Raw genomic sequence first — 12,843 nt, forward strand, 5'->3', positions numbered from 1 at the left:
GTCCCTTCTCACGAAAGCTAGATTGTTCACAATAATGAAACTTTACTTATGAATATATTTGCATGAGAAGATGATAAGGTGCAATCACTTAGAGACCTTTATTTATTTTGTGTATTTGTAGAAATTGCGATGGTGTACTTTGTGCATGTCCATTAAATTTGATAATTGTTTTGAAACTAAACAAAAGTCAATTTTCTCCTCTATCAGATAAGCTTCCTTACTCTATCTGTGTTCTCCTGGAGTCAGCTATCCGCAATTGTGACGACTTGCAAGTTACAAAGAACGATGTCGAGACAATTATCAATTGGGAAAAGACATCTCCAAAGCTGGCTGAGATACCATTCAAGCCAGCAAGATGTGTCCTAATGGTCTTGAATTGACACATCACACAAAGTATTAGTATTGTTTTATATAAATGTCTTTTGCTTATAATCGGATTTACTCACTAGGACAACACTGGAGTCCCGGCAATTGTAGACCTTGCAGCTATGCGCGATGTGATGGCAAAGTTAGGCTGTGATCCATACCAGATCAATCCATTGGTACATATATCATTCTCATTGGCATCTCAAAAGCTGTTCTCCCTTAATTCTGTTTCATGAAAAATAATTTTTATTGGAGCACATACAGATTCCAGTGGATGTTGTTATTGACCATGCGGTGCGAGTGGATGTTGTGAGATCGCACGATGCATTGGATAAAAACATGGAGCTGGAGTTTGACCGCAACAAAGAAAGGTTTGGTTTCCTTAAATGGGCATCCACTGCTTTTCACAAGATGCAGGTTTTCCCTCCTGGTTCTGGTATTGTGCACCAGGTAATTGCTCTGGATCATATACAAAGAAAATGTATGTGGTTAACATTAGCTAGGTCTTAAGCTCGAGTCAGCACTAATCTAAGCATATCAATAACCTTTGAGAAAATTCCCTCTATGCCCCTGAAAGTTTAGCCAATCCCTTCTACGCCCCCGAGTTTTGTCTACTCCCTTGAATACTCTTGAATTTTGTTTTTGATCTCTGTCATATCCATTCCATTAGTTGACCATTAGTTGATTGTTTAATTCCTATGAAAAGAACCATTTTTCTCTTAAACATGAAGGAAACATGCACTACTATATTCATTTTATTGTACAAGATATTATTCATGGTAATGTTTATTTTTACATAATGACATAAAAATTAATATTTATTTACTTATTAAAAGAGTATATGTAGCATTTTGATGGTAGTTCAACATATTTTTTTTCCTGTTGTATATATTATATAGGAATATATGCTTTCCAAAGCTAGTTCATTATTTAAAAAATGCTACACGTACTTGTTTAATATATATTAAAATTTCTATGTTCAACAAAGTTTTGAATATTATGGTCACAAAACAAATTTCTATAATTCCAACAATATAGTCCATAAATTTCTACATATTCCTCACATATTGAAGGGTAAAACTGACTGCAAGGGTATGGAAGGGATTCAAATCAAAATTCAGATGTATACAAGAGAGTGAGGAATATATAGGGGCATAGAAGGGATCAGCTAAAATTTCAGGGATATGGAAGAAATTTTCTCATAACTTTTGAAACTAGTCCAACAATTTTAAGATCATGTCAACAATTCATAATCTAGTTCAATATTTCTGAATCCTAGAGTTAAGCAATTTCCTGAGCCTAAGTTCAACATCTTATAAAACCTAGTTCAACAAATTTTAATATTTGGTTCAACATTTGCTTAACCTACTTTGATATTATTCTTTTTCTGCAAAATGGAAAGGTAGTTGCCATTTAGCTGAAAATAGAAAGTTGACCCGTTAAAAAAAGCTAGTGCTAAGGTTAACATCAAGTTAGTACTAACTACTTAGCAAAATCCACAGAGTTTTACTCTTTTCATTTATTATATGTATATAAATTTCAGGTAAATCTTGAGTATCTTGCCCGAGTTGTGTTCAACGCAGATGGCATCATGTATCCTGACAGCGTGGTTGGCACTGACTCACACACCACTATGATTAATAGTCTTGGGGTTGCTGGTTGGGGAGTTGGTGGTATTGAAGCAATTGTTGCAATGCTTGGGCAGGTAAATCTCAACTAGAGACCTGCATTCGAGTGTTTATTTCTAAATGACTAATGTTTTAGCACCGTTAACTTGTGTAGGATCGAACAGCAAGAACTAAACCAACCAAATAGGGGTGAATGGTTGTAGTACCTAAAAATTAAAACTTTTAGCAAAATTAAAAGTTACCCACAAATTCGATAAAGATCGGTCTGACCAAGGTTGATATGCCGGTCTGACCGCGTCCGTCCTACCGGTCTGACCTATGTAGATCGCCTGATCTAACCGTCCAAAGCCGCCGCTGTCGCCTATCACCGCCGCCGGTCTGACCGCCGTGCTCCTGCCGGTCTAACTGGTGCGTTGCCGCCGGTCTGACCGTAGGTATTCCACCGGTTAGACCGCCAAACCCAAGCAAACGCAAATTGAAAATCTCTTAAAGTATATTGAAACTTTATTACTTCTATTTGTATTTACAAAGTGCAACAATAGCACTCTTCACAAAAACCTCGATTAAACTCGAAACCCTAACTTTTCTCACAACTCAACTCTCTAACAATCAACACAGGGAGGCCACACCCTCCCTCTCTGTTTATACCCGAGGTAGGTAGCCTCAAGCCATGAACCAACCTTGTACAAGAAGTCCTAATCTCCTAGAAAACCTTCTATACAAGAAACAAACTTTACAAACTCCAATTGTACTAAATTTGGACTCCTTCCAAATTTGACTCCGCATCCTATACGCACACAATATCTCCATCGTATGCCATATGGAATCTCCATCAACCACATGCATTGATCTTTAGCCTAAGCATCCTGCATAATATCGGGATCATCGGGCGTTATCTTCTCCCATGTTGACTCCCGATCCATCACCAGCAACACTCTATCAAGACTCATCTACACATGCATCAACGAACAAAGAAACCATATCCGAGCACAAGTTCTCTCCAACTTAACTCAATGTTAGTATACAACACTATTACATACGCATAGTATCTATCTAGAAATCGTAAATATGAATTATCCACGGATATCCAAAGAAACAACCTGAAACTGAAACCGACATAGGTCGCCTGGTCAGACCGTGGGTTGGCCAGTCTGACGCACACCACAGCGCAGTCTGACCGTACACCACATCCCGGTCTGACCAGACCCAATCTGTCAGCAGTCCTTGTTCATCATCAAAAAATTAATCGTCTCCAAAACCACTTCGCCAATAATCTCCAAATATCAAAACCAATAATCTCATATGCCAATTGTTCATCACAAAATAATAATCAAACACACTTTGATTTTACAACTTGAATTCAGTTGACCAATATGTTGTCATCTTATGTATAGCCAATGGACATGGTTTTACCTGGTGTTGTTGGGTTCAAGTTGTCTGGAATGTTGCGGGATGGTGTCACTGCTACTGACCTTGTTCTTACAATCACTCAAATGCTAAGGAAGCATGGTGTTGTTGGCAAATTTGTTGAATTTTATGGTAAGTATACTAGATCTTGGAACATATGCGCTATATATATATATATATGTAAGAAATATATTTTTGATACAATTTAATTAGTTGTACATACCTCAGTTGTTTTCTCTTTTCTCTCTTCTATTTAGGTGTGGGTGTGGGTGAGCTGTCTTTGCCCGCTAGGGCCACAATTGCAAATATGTCTCCAGAATATGGAGCTAGCATGGGCTTCTTCCCTGTGGACCATGTTACGCTGGATTATCTCAAACTGACAGGCCGAAGCAACGAAACTGTATTGTTCACTATCCACATACTCCTGTACCAATTCCATTGCTTTTATGTCATCATCCTAGGCTTGCTAATCTTATAACCCATTTGGGAGAGCTTCATATTCTGCGATTCTGTTATTCTGATTATGATTCTCCCTAAATCAGATACTGAAGAGAATTGTGGATTCAGTTCAATTAGGCATTTGGCTAGAAACATTGGTTCTAGATCCTGATGGGGGAGCTTAAAGATGAATTGTCTATACAACACCTGTACTAACAAGAGATTTGATTGATAGAAAATTTCTTCTAGCCTAATGTAGTACTAATACTTATGAATATGCACAAATATTTTAGTACAATTACTTACGAAAAATATCAAGCTTCCATACGAGGTTAATTAAACAACACAGTAAGTACATTTGCATTGCATCAAAGACAATATCCATTACAATAATCCACTCACAGATTGAGTTCTTGCACAATACTATGGTTCTATATTTCTAAGAAGTGTTCTTACACAATGTATGCCTACCGGTGTTTATATGATAACACCACCGGGTGGATGGAGACTGGTGGCGACGGCGGTGGTGGCTAGGAGGGAGCGGAACTGCTCAGGCGCAGCAAGTGCTGGCGAGAGTTGGCGGCGGCGAGGGTAGCGCCGGGTGTGGATGTGGAGTGTTATAGACTCATACCCTAGCTTCCGTAACCCTAGTGCGGGTTGCGAGCTCGAGCAATTCTGCCCGAATGGATGCACATGGCTGGAAAGAGGGGTAATTTTCTAGAGAAGTTATGGAGATTTCCATATTTGGTTGGTTTGATTCTCAGGAGAAGTTGTGTTTCCACTGATTCTCGCTTCCTTCATAAAAAAAAGAAATCGATCATGGTTGATTCGGTTTGGAGAGCTCAAGGAAAATTGCCCGTTTGGCTCATCTCTAACTGATTCTTCCGAGAATCACTCCAGACAATCCCTACCAAAAGGTCCTTAAAACAATATGGAAAGTGTTCAATGAGTTATACAAATCCAATGTGTGGTATGTGGTCTATAAGTTATACAAACCCTCTTCCTCATATTGCCATGACGTTTGTCTCACCAGTGTTATGTGTTAAGCCATTTTTTATTATTTTATAGACTTAGCTATCACGTGCACCTATGACATAACCAGGTGTATGCACAACAAAAAGGTATTCAAGCTGTGCAGCTAGAGCGCTTCCCAGCATTCCCTTACCCCAACCTCCTCCCCTCCATAATAAATAGTTCAACTAAAAACTCTAGTAATTTGCCCAGGGGAAAAAAAATCTAGTACTCCCTCCATTCTAAAATATAAGCCACAACCATTCTTAACCCAAAGACCAAGAAATAATTATTATCATCTCATAATTTGAATTACCCGAATAAATAGAATGCATGCACCCAATAAAATTAGATATCTTGATAGTGGAGGGCTTAGATAATAATATTTTAGTGGAAAAAAGGTGCCAGTTAATGACATGCATGCATGCACGTCTTATATTATGAAACAATTTTAAAAAGCAGTTGTGCCTTATATTATGGATCAATAGAGGGAGTAATTTGATGAGTTCTACCTAATTCATTATTATCCTGCATTTAATTTAATTCAGGTGTCAATGATTGAAGCATATCTGCGAGCTAACAATATGTTTGTGGAGCACCATGAGGTATGCCCTTTTTTATTATTGTTATACAACGCTTGAATTTTTCAAACATTTATTGATTAGAGAACTGACATATTTGCATATACGATGGCAGCCTCATACAGAACGAGTTTATTCTTCATATCTTGAGCTCAACCTTATAGATGTGGAGCCTTGCATTTCAGGCCCAAAGAGGTATCTGTCATAATTACTTTTTTTTCCCACTGGACACATAATATCTCTGCTAATGGGGAAGGTGCAATATGCTGAGTTCTTTTTATTTATCATTCTGTAGGCCTCATGACCGTGTCCCTTTGAAGGAAATGAAATCAGATTGGCATGCTTGCCTAGACAGCAGAGTTGGTTTCAAGGTAACTAAGGACAACCTTTGCATTACAAAATTTAAAATGCAGTGGCATTGCTCATCAAAATGCACCCCAAAAAACACTCCAGGGTTTTGCAGTTCCAAGGGAGTGCCAGGATAAAGTTGTGAAATTTGACTTTCAAGGACAACCTGCTGAAATCAAGCATGGCAGTGTTGTTCTTGCAGCAATATGCAGTTCCACAAACACATCAAATCCTAGCGTTATAGTTGGTGCTGGCCTTGTTGCAAAGAAAGCCTGTGAATTGGGCCTTGAGGTTTGTATGTTCTTTTTTACATATAGTTGTACTGATTGTTCTACGCAGGGTTTACCTTTTCGATTTCGAAGTAAAAACCGCTCCTCGCCGGTTTACCGAAAACAAGTAAAAACCGGTCTACGCACAACCACACTTTTCTCCTTCTGTCTTCTCTATCTATTTTCTCTTGGAACTGTCCACATATCTTCTCCAAAAAGTGGTGACTAGTTGGGTTGTGGTTAGCGATGCACCCGTTGTACAGGGAGGGAGAGGGTTGTTGTGGTGACTACAAGCAATACCCTCCTATAATTGAAATTAGAGGTTAAAGTTAAAAATACCATAATAAACACTTTTAAAAAGACTCAAAATACCGAAATAAATGAAGGGTCAGATTTAATTAATATTTACTACACTACTACCACTAGTAGTAAAAGGTACGTAAAAGGGCCGACCCTTCTCGTTATGGCCCCACTATTGTTTTACTGTTTAGGGACACTTTGTAAAACATCTGAATGGGGTATAGAAGTATAAATACCCCATCCATACAGTAGCCCCGATGGAAGAGGAAATCAAAGATTAAGCATTCTCTTGACTATTGCTGATCCTCTAAGACAACAGCATCTGCATTCTCCATATCACGAACCAAAGGCCCATTCAATACTTACTTGGACTCGTATCCATAATAGCCACCTTTTGTGAGTTGTAGTTATAGGTGGTAGCAAGGTTACTGAGGTTGTGGTGAAGGTGTTAGCAACGACATAAGCCATGGTGCAGCCGTGCAGGGGTTTGTCAATAAGGGTTACCGACTTATTTGATCTATAAGTGGATTCACGGGTCGATTTACTTACATCTTTATATGGCTGTTAAGTCTGAAAAAATAGGAAAAGGTCATATATCACAGCGCTCTTGCCACATGACTAGGTGTAGCTTCTTCTTGCACTTCTTACTTTACATTCTTTTGACTGCGGAACATCGCTTTTTTTTAGGTGAAGCCATGGGTAAAGACTAGCTTTACCCATGGATCTGCGGTTACCCGTGAATACTTGAAACACAGGTATGTTTCTAGCATCAATTGGTGTAGTGAAACATGCACAATGCGTTGTCATTTCTGATGGTATGTCGTTGTTTGAATCAAAGTTTGTGATTTTCTTCATGCAGTCACCTTCAAGATTATTTGAACCAGCAAGGGTTTCATCTTGCTGCATTTGGCTGTGCCACCTGCGTCGGCAACTCTGGTGACCTTGATGAATCTGTATCAGCTGCCATAACAGAAAATGGTAACTAACTAAATCCATTTTTTCTACAAATTAAATATTTTTAACTGCAACAAATTTGTGCTGCTAAGCTTACAGTTTAACCTTGTGCAGATATTGTCTCTGTTGCTGTGCTGTCGGCAAACCGTAACTTTGAGGGTCGCGTGCACCCTCTGACTCGGGCTAATTACCTTGCCTCGCCACCTCTGGTTGTTGCCTATGCCCTTGCTGGCACTGTAAGTACTCCATGGCATTCTTCCACTTTGGTGTGCAGTACACCACTTATTTCCACACAAAGAGCTCGTATAGTCAAATGCTTACATGTGTACTATCCCTTCTGTCCTGTAATAAGATCATTTTTTGTCCTTGCCATTTGTTCCAAAATAAGTTTATTTTTAAGCAAACATTATACCGGAATCTGTGAAAGTAGAAGATAAATGCATTGGGATTTTGATAAAGTGTGAGTATTTCTAGTCTTTTTTTTGTTTTTATATCAGGTTGACATTGATTTTGAGAAAGAACCCATTGGACATGGAAAGGATGGCAATGAAGTTTACTTGAGGGACATATGGCCCACAAACGAAGAAATCGAACAGGTAGGTACCAATGCGTATATAACTTCAACACAGTTTCGAAAGAAGTCAACACCAATGGTATACTTCAGATAGATGTCTCTTGAAAAATTTCGGCTAGTACTTTTCAGAGCTACTTCATTTGTTACTGTTGGTTATTGAAAATAATTTCGGTTGAAAATATTTTTGATGAAAAGTCTAACATAACCAGTTGCACATGACAAATCCAAATAATTAGTGTATATCGTGTATGTATATCCAAATACCAAAAAGGTTTAACTTCACTGATCTTTTTATTTGATTTTCCATTTATTGCAAGTCAAACCTTTTGGTATTAATTTGGTTCATTGATATACACAATTAATATATCAATTTGCAGGTTGTGAAATCCAGTGTGCTACCTCACATGTTCACGCAAACGTACGAATCCATCAAGAGATGCAACCGGAGGTGGAACGAGCTGAGAGTTCCAGGCGAGGCAGCTGCCCTCTACCCATGGGACCCGAGCTCGACCTACATCCGCAAGCCGCCCTACTTGGAGGGCATGGCCATGTCCCCGCCCAGCCGCCCACGCTCGGTGAGGGATGCCTACTGCCTGCTCAACCTGGGGGACTCCGTCACCACGGACCACATCTCCTACTCCGGGAGCATCACGCCCGGCAGCGCCGCCGCTGAGTACCTACGCGCCGCCGGCGTCGCGGATCGGGAGAGGCTCGGCTCCTACGGTGGCCGGCGTGGCAACGATGAGGTGGTGGTGAGGGGCGCGTTTGCAAACGCGAGGATTGTGAACAAGCTTATGAATGGGAAGGTTGGACCCAAGACTGTTCATGTTCCCACCGGGGAGGAACTCTGTGTCTTTGATGCAGCCATAGTACGTACATTATATTGCTGGTGATAGTTAAATAGTACCCCTCTATTTTATACTAATATAACATGTTTTTTTTAACTTTTTATAGAAAACTGTGGCAATATTTACAACATCGAATTAGTTTCATTAAATTTAGTATTAAATATATTCTGATACTATATGTTGTTGTGTTGAAAATGTTGCTAATAGATTTAGTCAAACCTAAATAAGTTTAAAAAAGTCAAAATGTGAAAGAAGGGATCAGTAGTATATATATGTGTCAAACTTATTAATTGCTTGTACAATTATTCCTTTATATATTTCCGTAATGCAGAAATACAAATCCGAGGGTCACAATATGGTAATTGTTATTGCTGGTGCTGAGTATGGGAGTGGCAGTTCTCGTGACTCTGCTGCCAAGGGGCCAATGCTCCTGGTAAGTTCTTAATTAATTATGCCTTACTCAGATGATTTAATAATCCTCTTGCTTGCTACAATGCTACTCCCTCCATTATATTATACCTTTCAGTATTTTCATTTGTTTCGCTATGGATAGAAGAATCTAAGAGCAGCCTAAAATAACACCTTTCTATTCTCTTAGTCCAAGGATAAGTGGCCTAATTATGTAGGCCCCGTTTATATCCAGGGATAAAAAGTTTTGACGTGTCACATCGAATATACGAACACGTATTTAAAGTATTAAACGTAGACTAATAACAAAATAAATTGTAAATTCCGCCTGTAAACTGTGAAAATAATTTAGTAAGACTAATTATTCCGTCATTAGTAAATGTTTACTATAGCACCACATTTTCAAATCATAGAGCAATTAGACTTAAAAGATTTGTCTCGCAATTTACACACAATCTGTGTAATTAGTTTTTTTTCTATATTTAATACTCCATATATGTGTCCAAACATTCGATGTGATTGGGTGAAAAGTTTGTGCGTGGGAACTAAACAGTGCCTTAGGATGTGTCCATTAGCGTATGATTGATTAAGTATTAATCATGATTAATTAAGTGTTAACAATTTTTTACAGCAACTTTCTTATAAATTTTTTTTACGAAAAACACACCGTTTAGCAGTTTAAAAAGCGTGCGCGCGAAAAACGAGGAGAGTGAGTTAGAAACTCAATCAAACACACTCAGCCATGTGCAGCAGAAATGTGACACTGAAGTAAGGGGACATATCCGGTGAAAATGAGCTAAGTGTTGAAAACTCGTGAAAATCATACCTAAAAGTTTTGTAAATTCATGAAAAAAATACTAGAGATAGGTGTAGATATGAAATACATTCTCACCAAATCTCAAGTTCAAACTCAACTTCGTTTAGGAGTAACAAAAAAGACAAATTTCAGGTGAATAGTAACAGGACACTATTCACCTGAAATTTGTCTTTTTTGTTTCTCATAAACGAAGTTGAGTTTGGAGTTAAGATTTGGTGAGAATGTATTTTATATCTACACCTATCTCTAGTATTTTTTTCATAAATTTACGAAACTTTTAAGTATGATTTTCACGAGTTTTCAACACTTAGCTCATTTTCACCGGATATGTCCTCCTGAAGTAACAGGACACTATTCACCTGAAATTTGTCTTTTTTGTTTCTCATAAACGAAGTTGAGTTTGGAGTTAAGATTTGGTGAGAATGTATTTTATATCTACACCTATCTCTAGTATTTTTTTCATAAATTTACGAAACTTTTAAGTATGATTTTCACGAGTTTTCAACACTTAGCTCATTTTCACCGGATATGCATGTTTCTGTGAAGCAAGAAGAGGATCAAGGAGGAAGGAAATTGAGCGAGTATACATATATGTTGGCTCTCTTCAAGTACCAGTTTGAATAGATTAATTATCCTAGGCTCATTAGGATGGTTAATTAGGCATTGTGTTCATATTACTTTATTATATATGTAGTTATTTTTCATGGAGTCTCGATCGGTGATTTGCAGCATCATTACAACGCTAAGTATTTCCTTAATTAATCTTTGTGGATCAAGTTTGGAGTTGGCTGGGCTTCCAGCCCAGGTGCCAGCGTGCACACACATATATATACACTAGTAATCGTGCAATGCACGTTAGAAAATACAACTTAAACCAAATATATCGCACATATGCAGCAGCCTGATTTGTTTTTGAAGTGAGACTACCTTCACACCGCTGTAGCCAACAATTTCAGAAGGTGAATTTTGCAAGTCGGTAGCAAGGTCCTTGACCAGTGTGAAGATTGCCTCCTCTCAATCATCATTGGCTGCACATAGCAGTGAAAAGAGTAATTCAAAATTGCATATATACCTTGAACCAGCCATCGAATGTTTCTGACACCTCCGAAAGGCGTGAACTTGATACTGTGACATTCTAATATGGACAGGAGCACCAGTATGAAAGATAATCAATACAACAAAAGAACAACATCAAATGATCAATGCAAATGAGGTTCAATTTTTTGTGCGTATTTATTTAACTGTTGTTACAGACAACTGTGGTCTAGAGCTTCCTGCATTGTCCATTGAATTAGCCTGGGGAAAGTAATTAACTAAGAAGTAACATATAAATGTGTTATCAGCTATTTTACATCCGCATTATATATATTAGCACTACACAAGAAAACTTCAAATGTCTAAGCTATCGTACGTGATTGGTTCATAAGTAAAACAGCCTTGCAAATGAGGCTAAATTTGGTGTCTAAGCTATCCTTATAGACAATTGTGATGTAGAGCTTCCTGCGTTGTCCACTGAAGTAGCCCGAAGTAAGTTATTCTTTGAAAAGTAAGATACAAATATACAATTGGCGCACACCATTCAAATAATTAACTGAGATATCAATCAATCAATCAATGTTGGGTTAGAAGCATGGCTTAGGAATGAACTAACCTCATTGGAAGCCTTCATGATAACTACACCAATTTCACCATTTCAGTGATGAGAAAAAAAATCAATTGGCAAGTCAAACAAAGCACTGTAATTATGTAAATCAACGAAGAAATCATCACCTTTGACATTGTCCGAGCTCCATGCAGCAGTATACGGCAGGCGTGCAGCGTGCTGCACAAAGTACTTCCTTGGGTCTGTCAGTTTCACCTATGGATTGAAAGTTTTGCAAAATGAAATTAGTCACCCTGCCTCCAAATGCATCATTGCTACAGCAACCTTAGAGCGAGAAAAATGAAAAAGGATAGCTGCAGCAACCTTAGAGCGAGAAAAATGAAAAAGGAAAATCAGTTGGGTCATGTTCATCAGTTGCATGAAGCAACAGATGGTTCTCTTGGTATCGTCTCATCAGCCAGGACATCAAGAAATGAAAAAAAAAAGGAAGATCAGGCCAGAGAAGCTTGAATAAAACGCAACCAAAATCAAAGTCTTGTTATTGGCAAGGTACATGAAGTATTTTAAGCTGGGGGAGGGTGCATACGAAGGAGCGTATTACTCATGGATCTAATCAGATGCAAACAAGAAAGGAGCAACAACAGCAGAAAACATTCGGCCTTTTGCTCCCCTTTTCCACCAGTGACTTAGATCGCAGGCTGCCTCTATCCTCACGCAGCAGCTTTGGCCCCACGCTCCGCACCGGAGCCCTGCAGGCAAAGCGACGAAGGCATATATGGCGGGTGCGGAGTTTCCGATGGAGCTGTTCGTGGCGACGGCTAGGAGGTATGGCGTCCAGGTTTCTCTGCGAGACAGGGCTCGCAGCGAGGATATGGCAGCACACGGCAAGGAGGTTCGGCCCCCGGGGGGTGCGGAGAGGACAGGGCTTGTGGTGCCGTTACAGGCCGCCGGCAGGGTGTAGCACGACGTGAGAGGAGTGGAGGTGTAGTGGGCGGCTGGAGCCTGGAGGTTGGGGTTTTGGAACCGTGGCACAGGTGAGGCGAGGAGGGCCGAGGCGGTGACTGCGCTGGCGGCGGAGACGGAGTAGCCCCACCAGCACCAACGGAAGAGCGCACCACTGCGACGCCAATGGATGAAGGATGCGCGCAGTCGCACGGAGGAAGCAATCTGTGGAGGCATGACGGATGGCGGCGGTGTTAGCGGGCTAGGATGGCGCGGCGGCGGTGTTACCGGGCGGAGATAGCGCGATGATAGCGCTGATGGTTGTCAGTGCGAGGAGTAGCGCGTCCGC

At 39.7% G+C, this 12,843-nt stretch overlaps 1 protein-coding gene and 1 long non-coding RNA gene across 2 annotated transcripts; one reads left to right on the forward strand and one right to left on the reverse strand.

Annotated features, from left to right (window-relative positions):
* The first annotated feature begins 350 nt into the window (after positions 1-350).
* On the forward strand, positions 351-9,298 carry LOC4340833 (putative aconitate hydratase, cytoplasmic). Its single transcript, XM_015786804.1, has 17 exons — positions 351-368; positions 450-542; positions 631-816; positions 1,910-2,071; positions 3,389-3,533; positions 3,659-3,801; positions 5,399-5,455; positions 5,547-5,626; positions 5,727-5,802; positions 5,885-6,070; positions 7,036-7,103; positions 7,208-7,326; positions 7,417-7,538; positions 7,800-7,898; positions 8,254-8,745; positions 9,056-9,157; positions 9,278-9,298. Exons 1-17 carry the CDS (start codon positions 366-368, stop codon positions 9,296-9,298), a joined length of 2,154 nt encoding a protein of 717 aa, XP_015642290.1. The 5' UTR covers positions 351-365.
* A 1,385-nt stretch (positions 9,299-10,683) lies between these two features.
* LOC107281183 (uncharacterized) lies at positions 10,684-12,843 on the reverse strand. The gene is made up of 4 exons (XR_001546497.3): positions 11,916-12,843; positions 11,720-11,807; positions 11,601-11,623; positions 10,684-10,977 (listed from the first exon to the last, which is right to left on the reverse strand). It is a non-coding gene; the product is annotated as an uncharacterized lncRNA (long non-coding RNA).

This window comes from Oryza sativa, chromosome 6 (genome assembly GCF_034140825.1).
Source record: "Oryza sativa Japonica Group chromosome 6, ASM3414082v1".
In the NCBI taxonomy this organism is placed as follows: Eukaryota; Viridiplantae; Streptophyta; class Magnoliopsida; order Poales; family Poaceae; genus Oryza; species Oryza sativa.

What these genes read in the sequence shown, in the direction of transcription:
- LOC4340833 (XM_015786804.1), top strand. An exon ending in CATACCAGATCAATCCATTG is followed by an intron (nt 543 to 630) that starts GTACATATATCA and finishes GAGCACATACAG; the next exon opens with ATTCCAGTGGATGTTGTTAT. An exon ending in CCTATGCCCTTGCTGGCACT is followed by an intron (nt 7,539 to 7,799) that starts GTAAGTACTCCA and finishes TTTTTATATCAG; the next exon opens with GTTGACATTGATTTTGAGAA.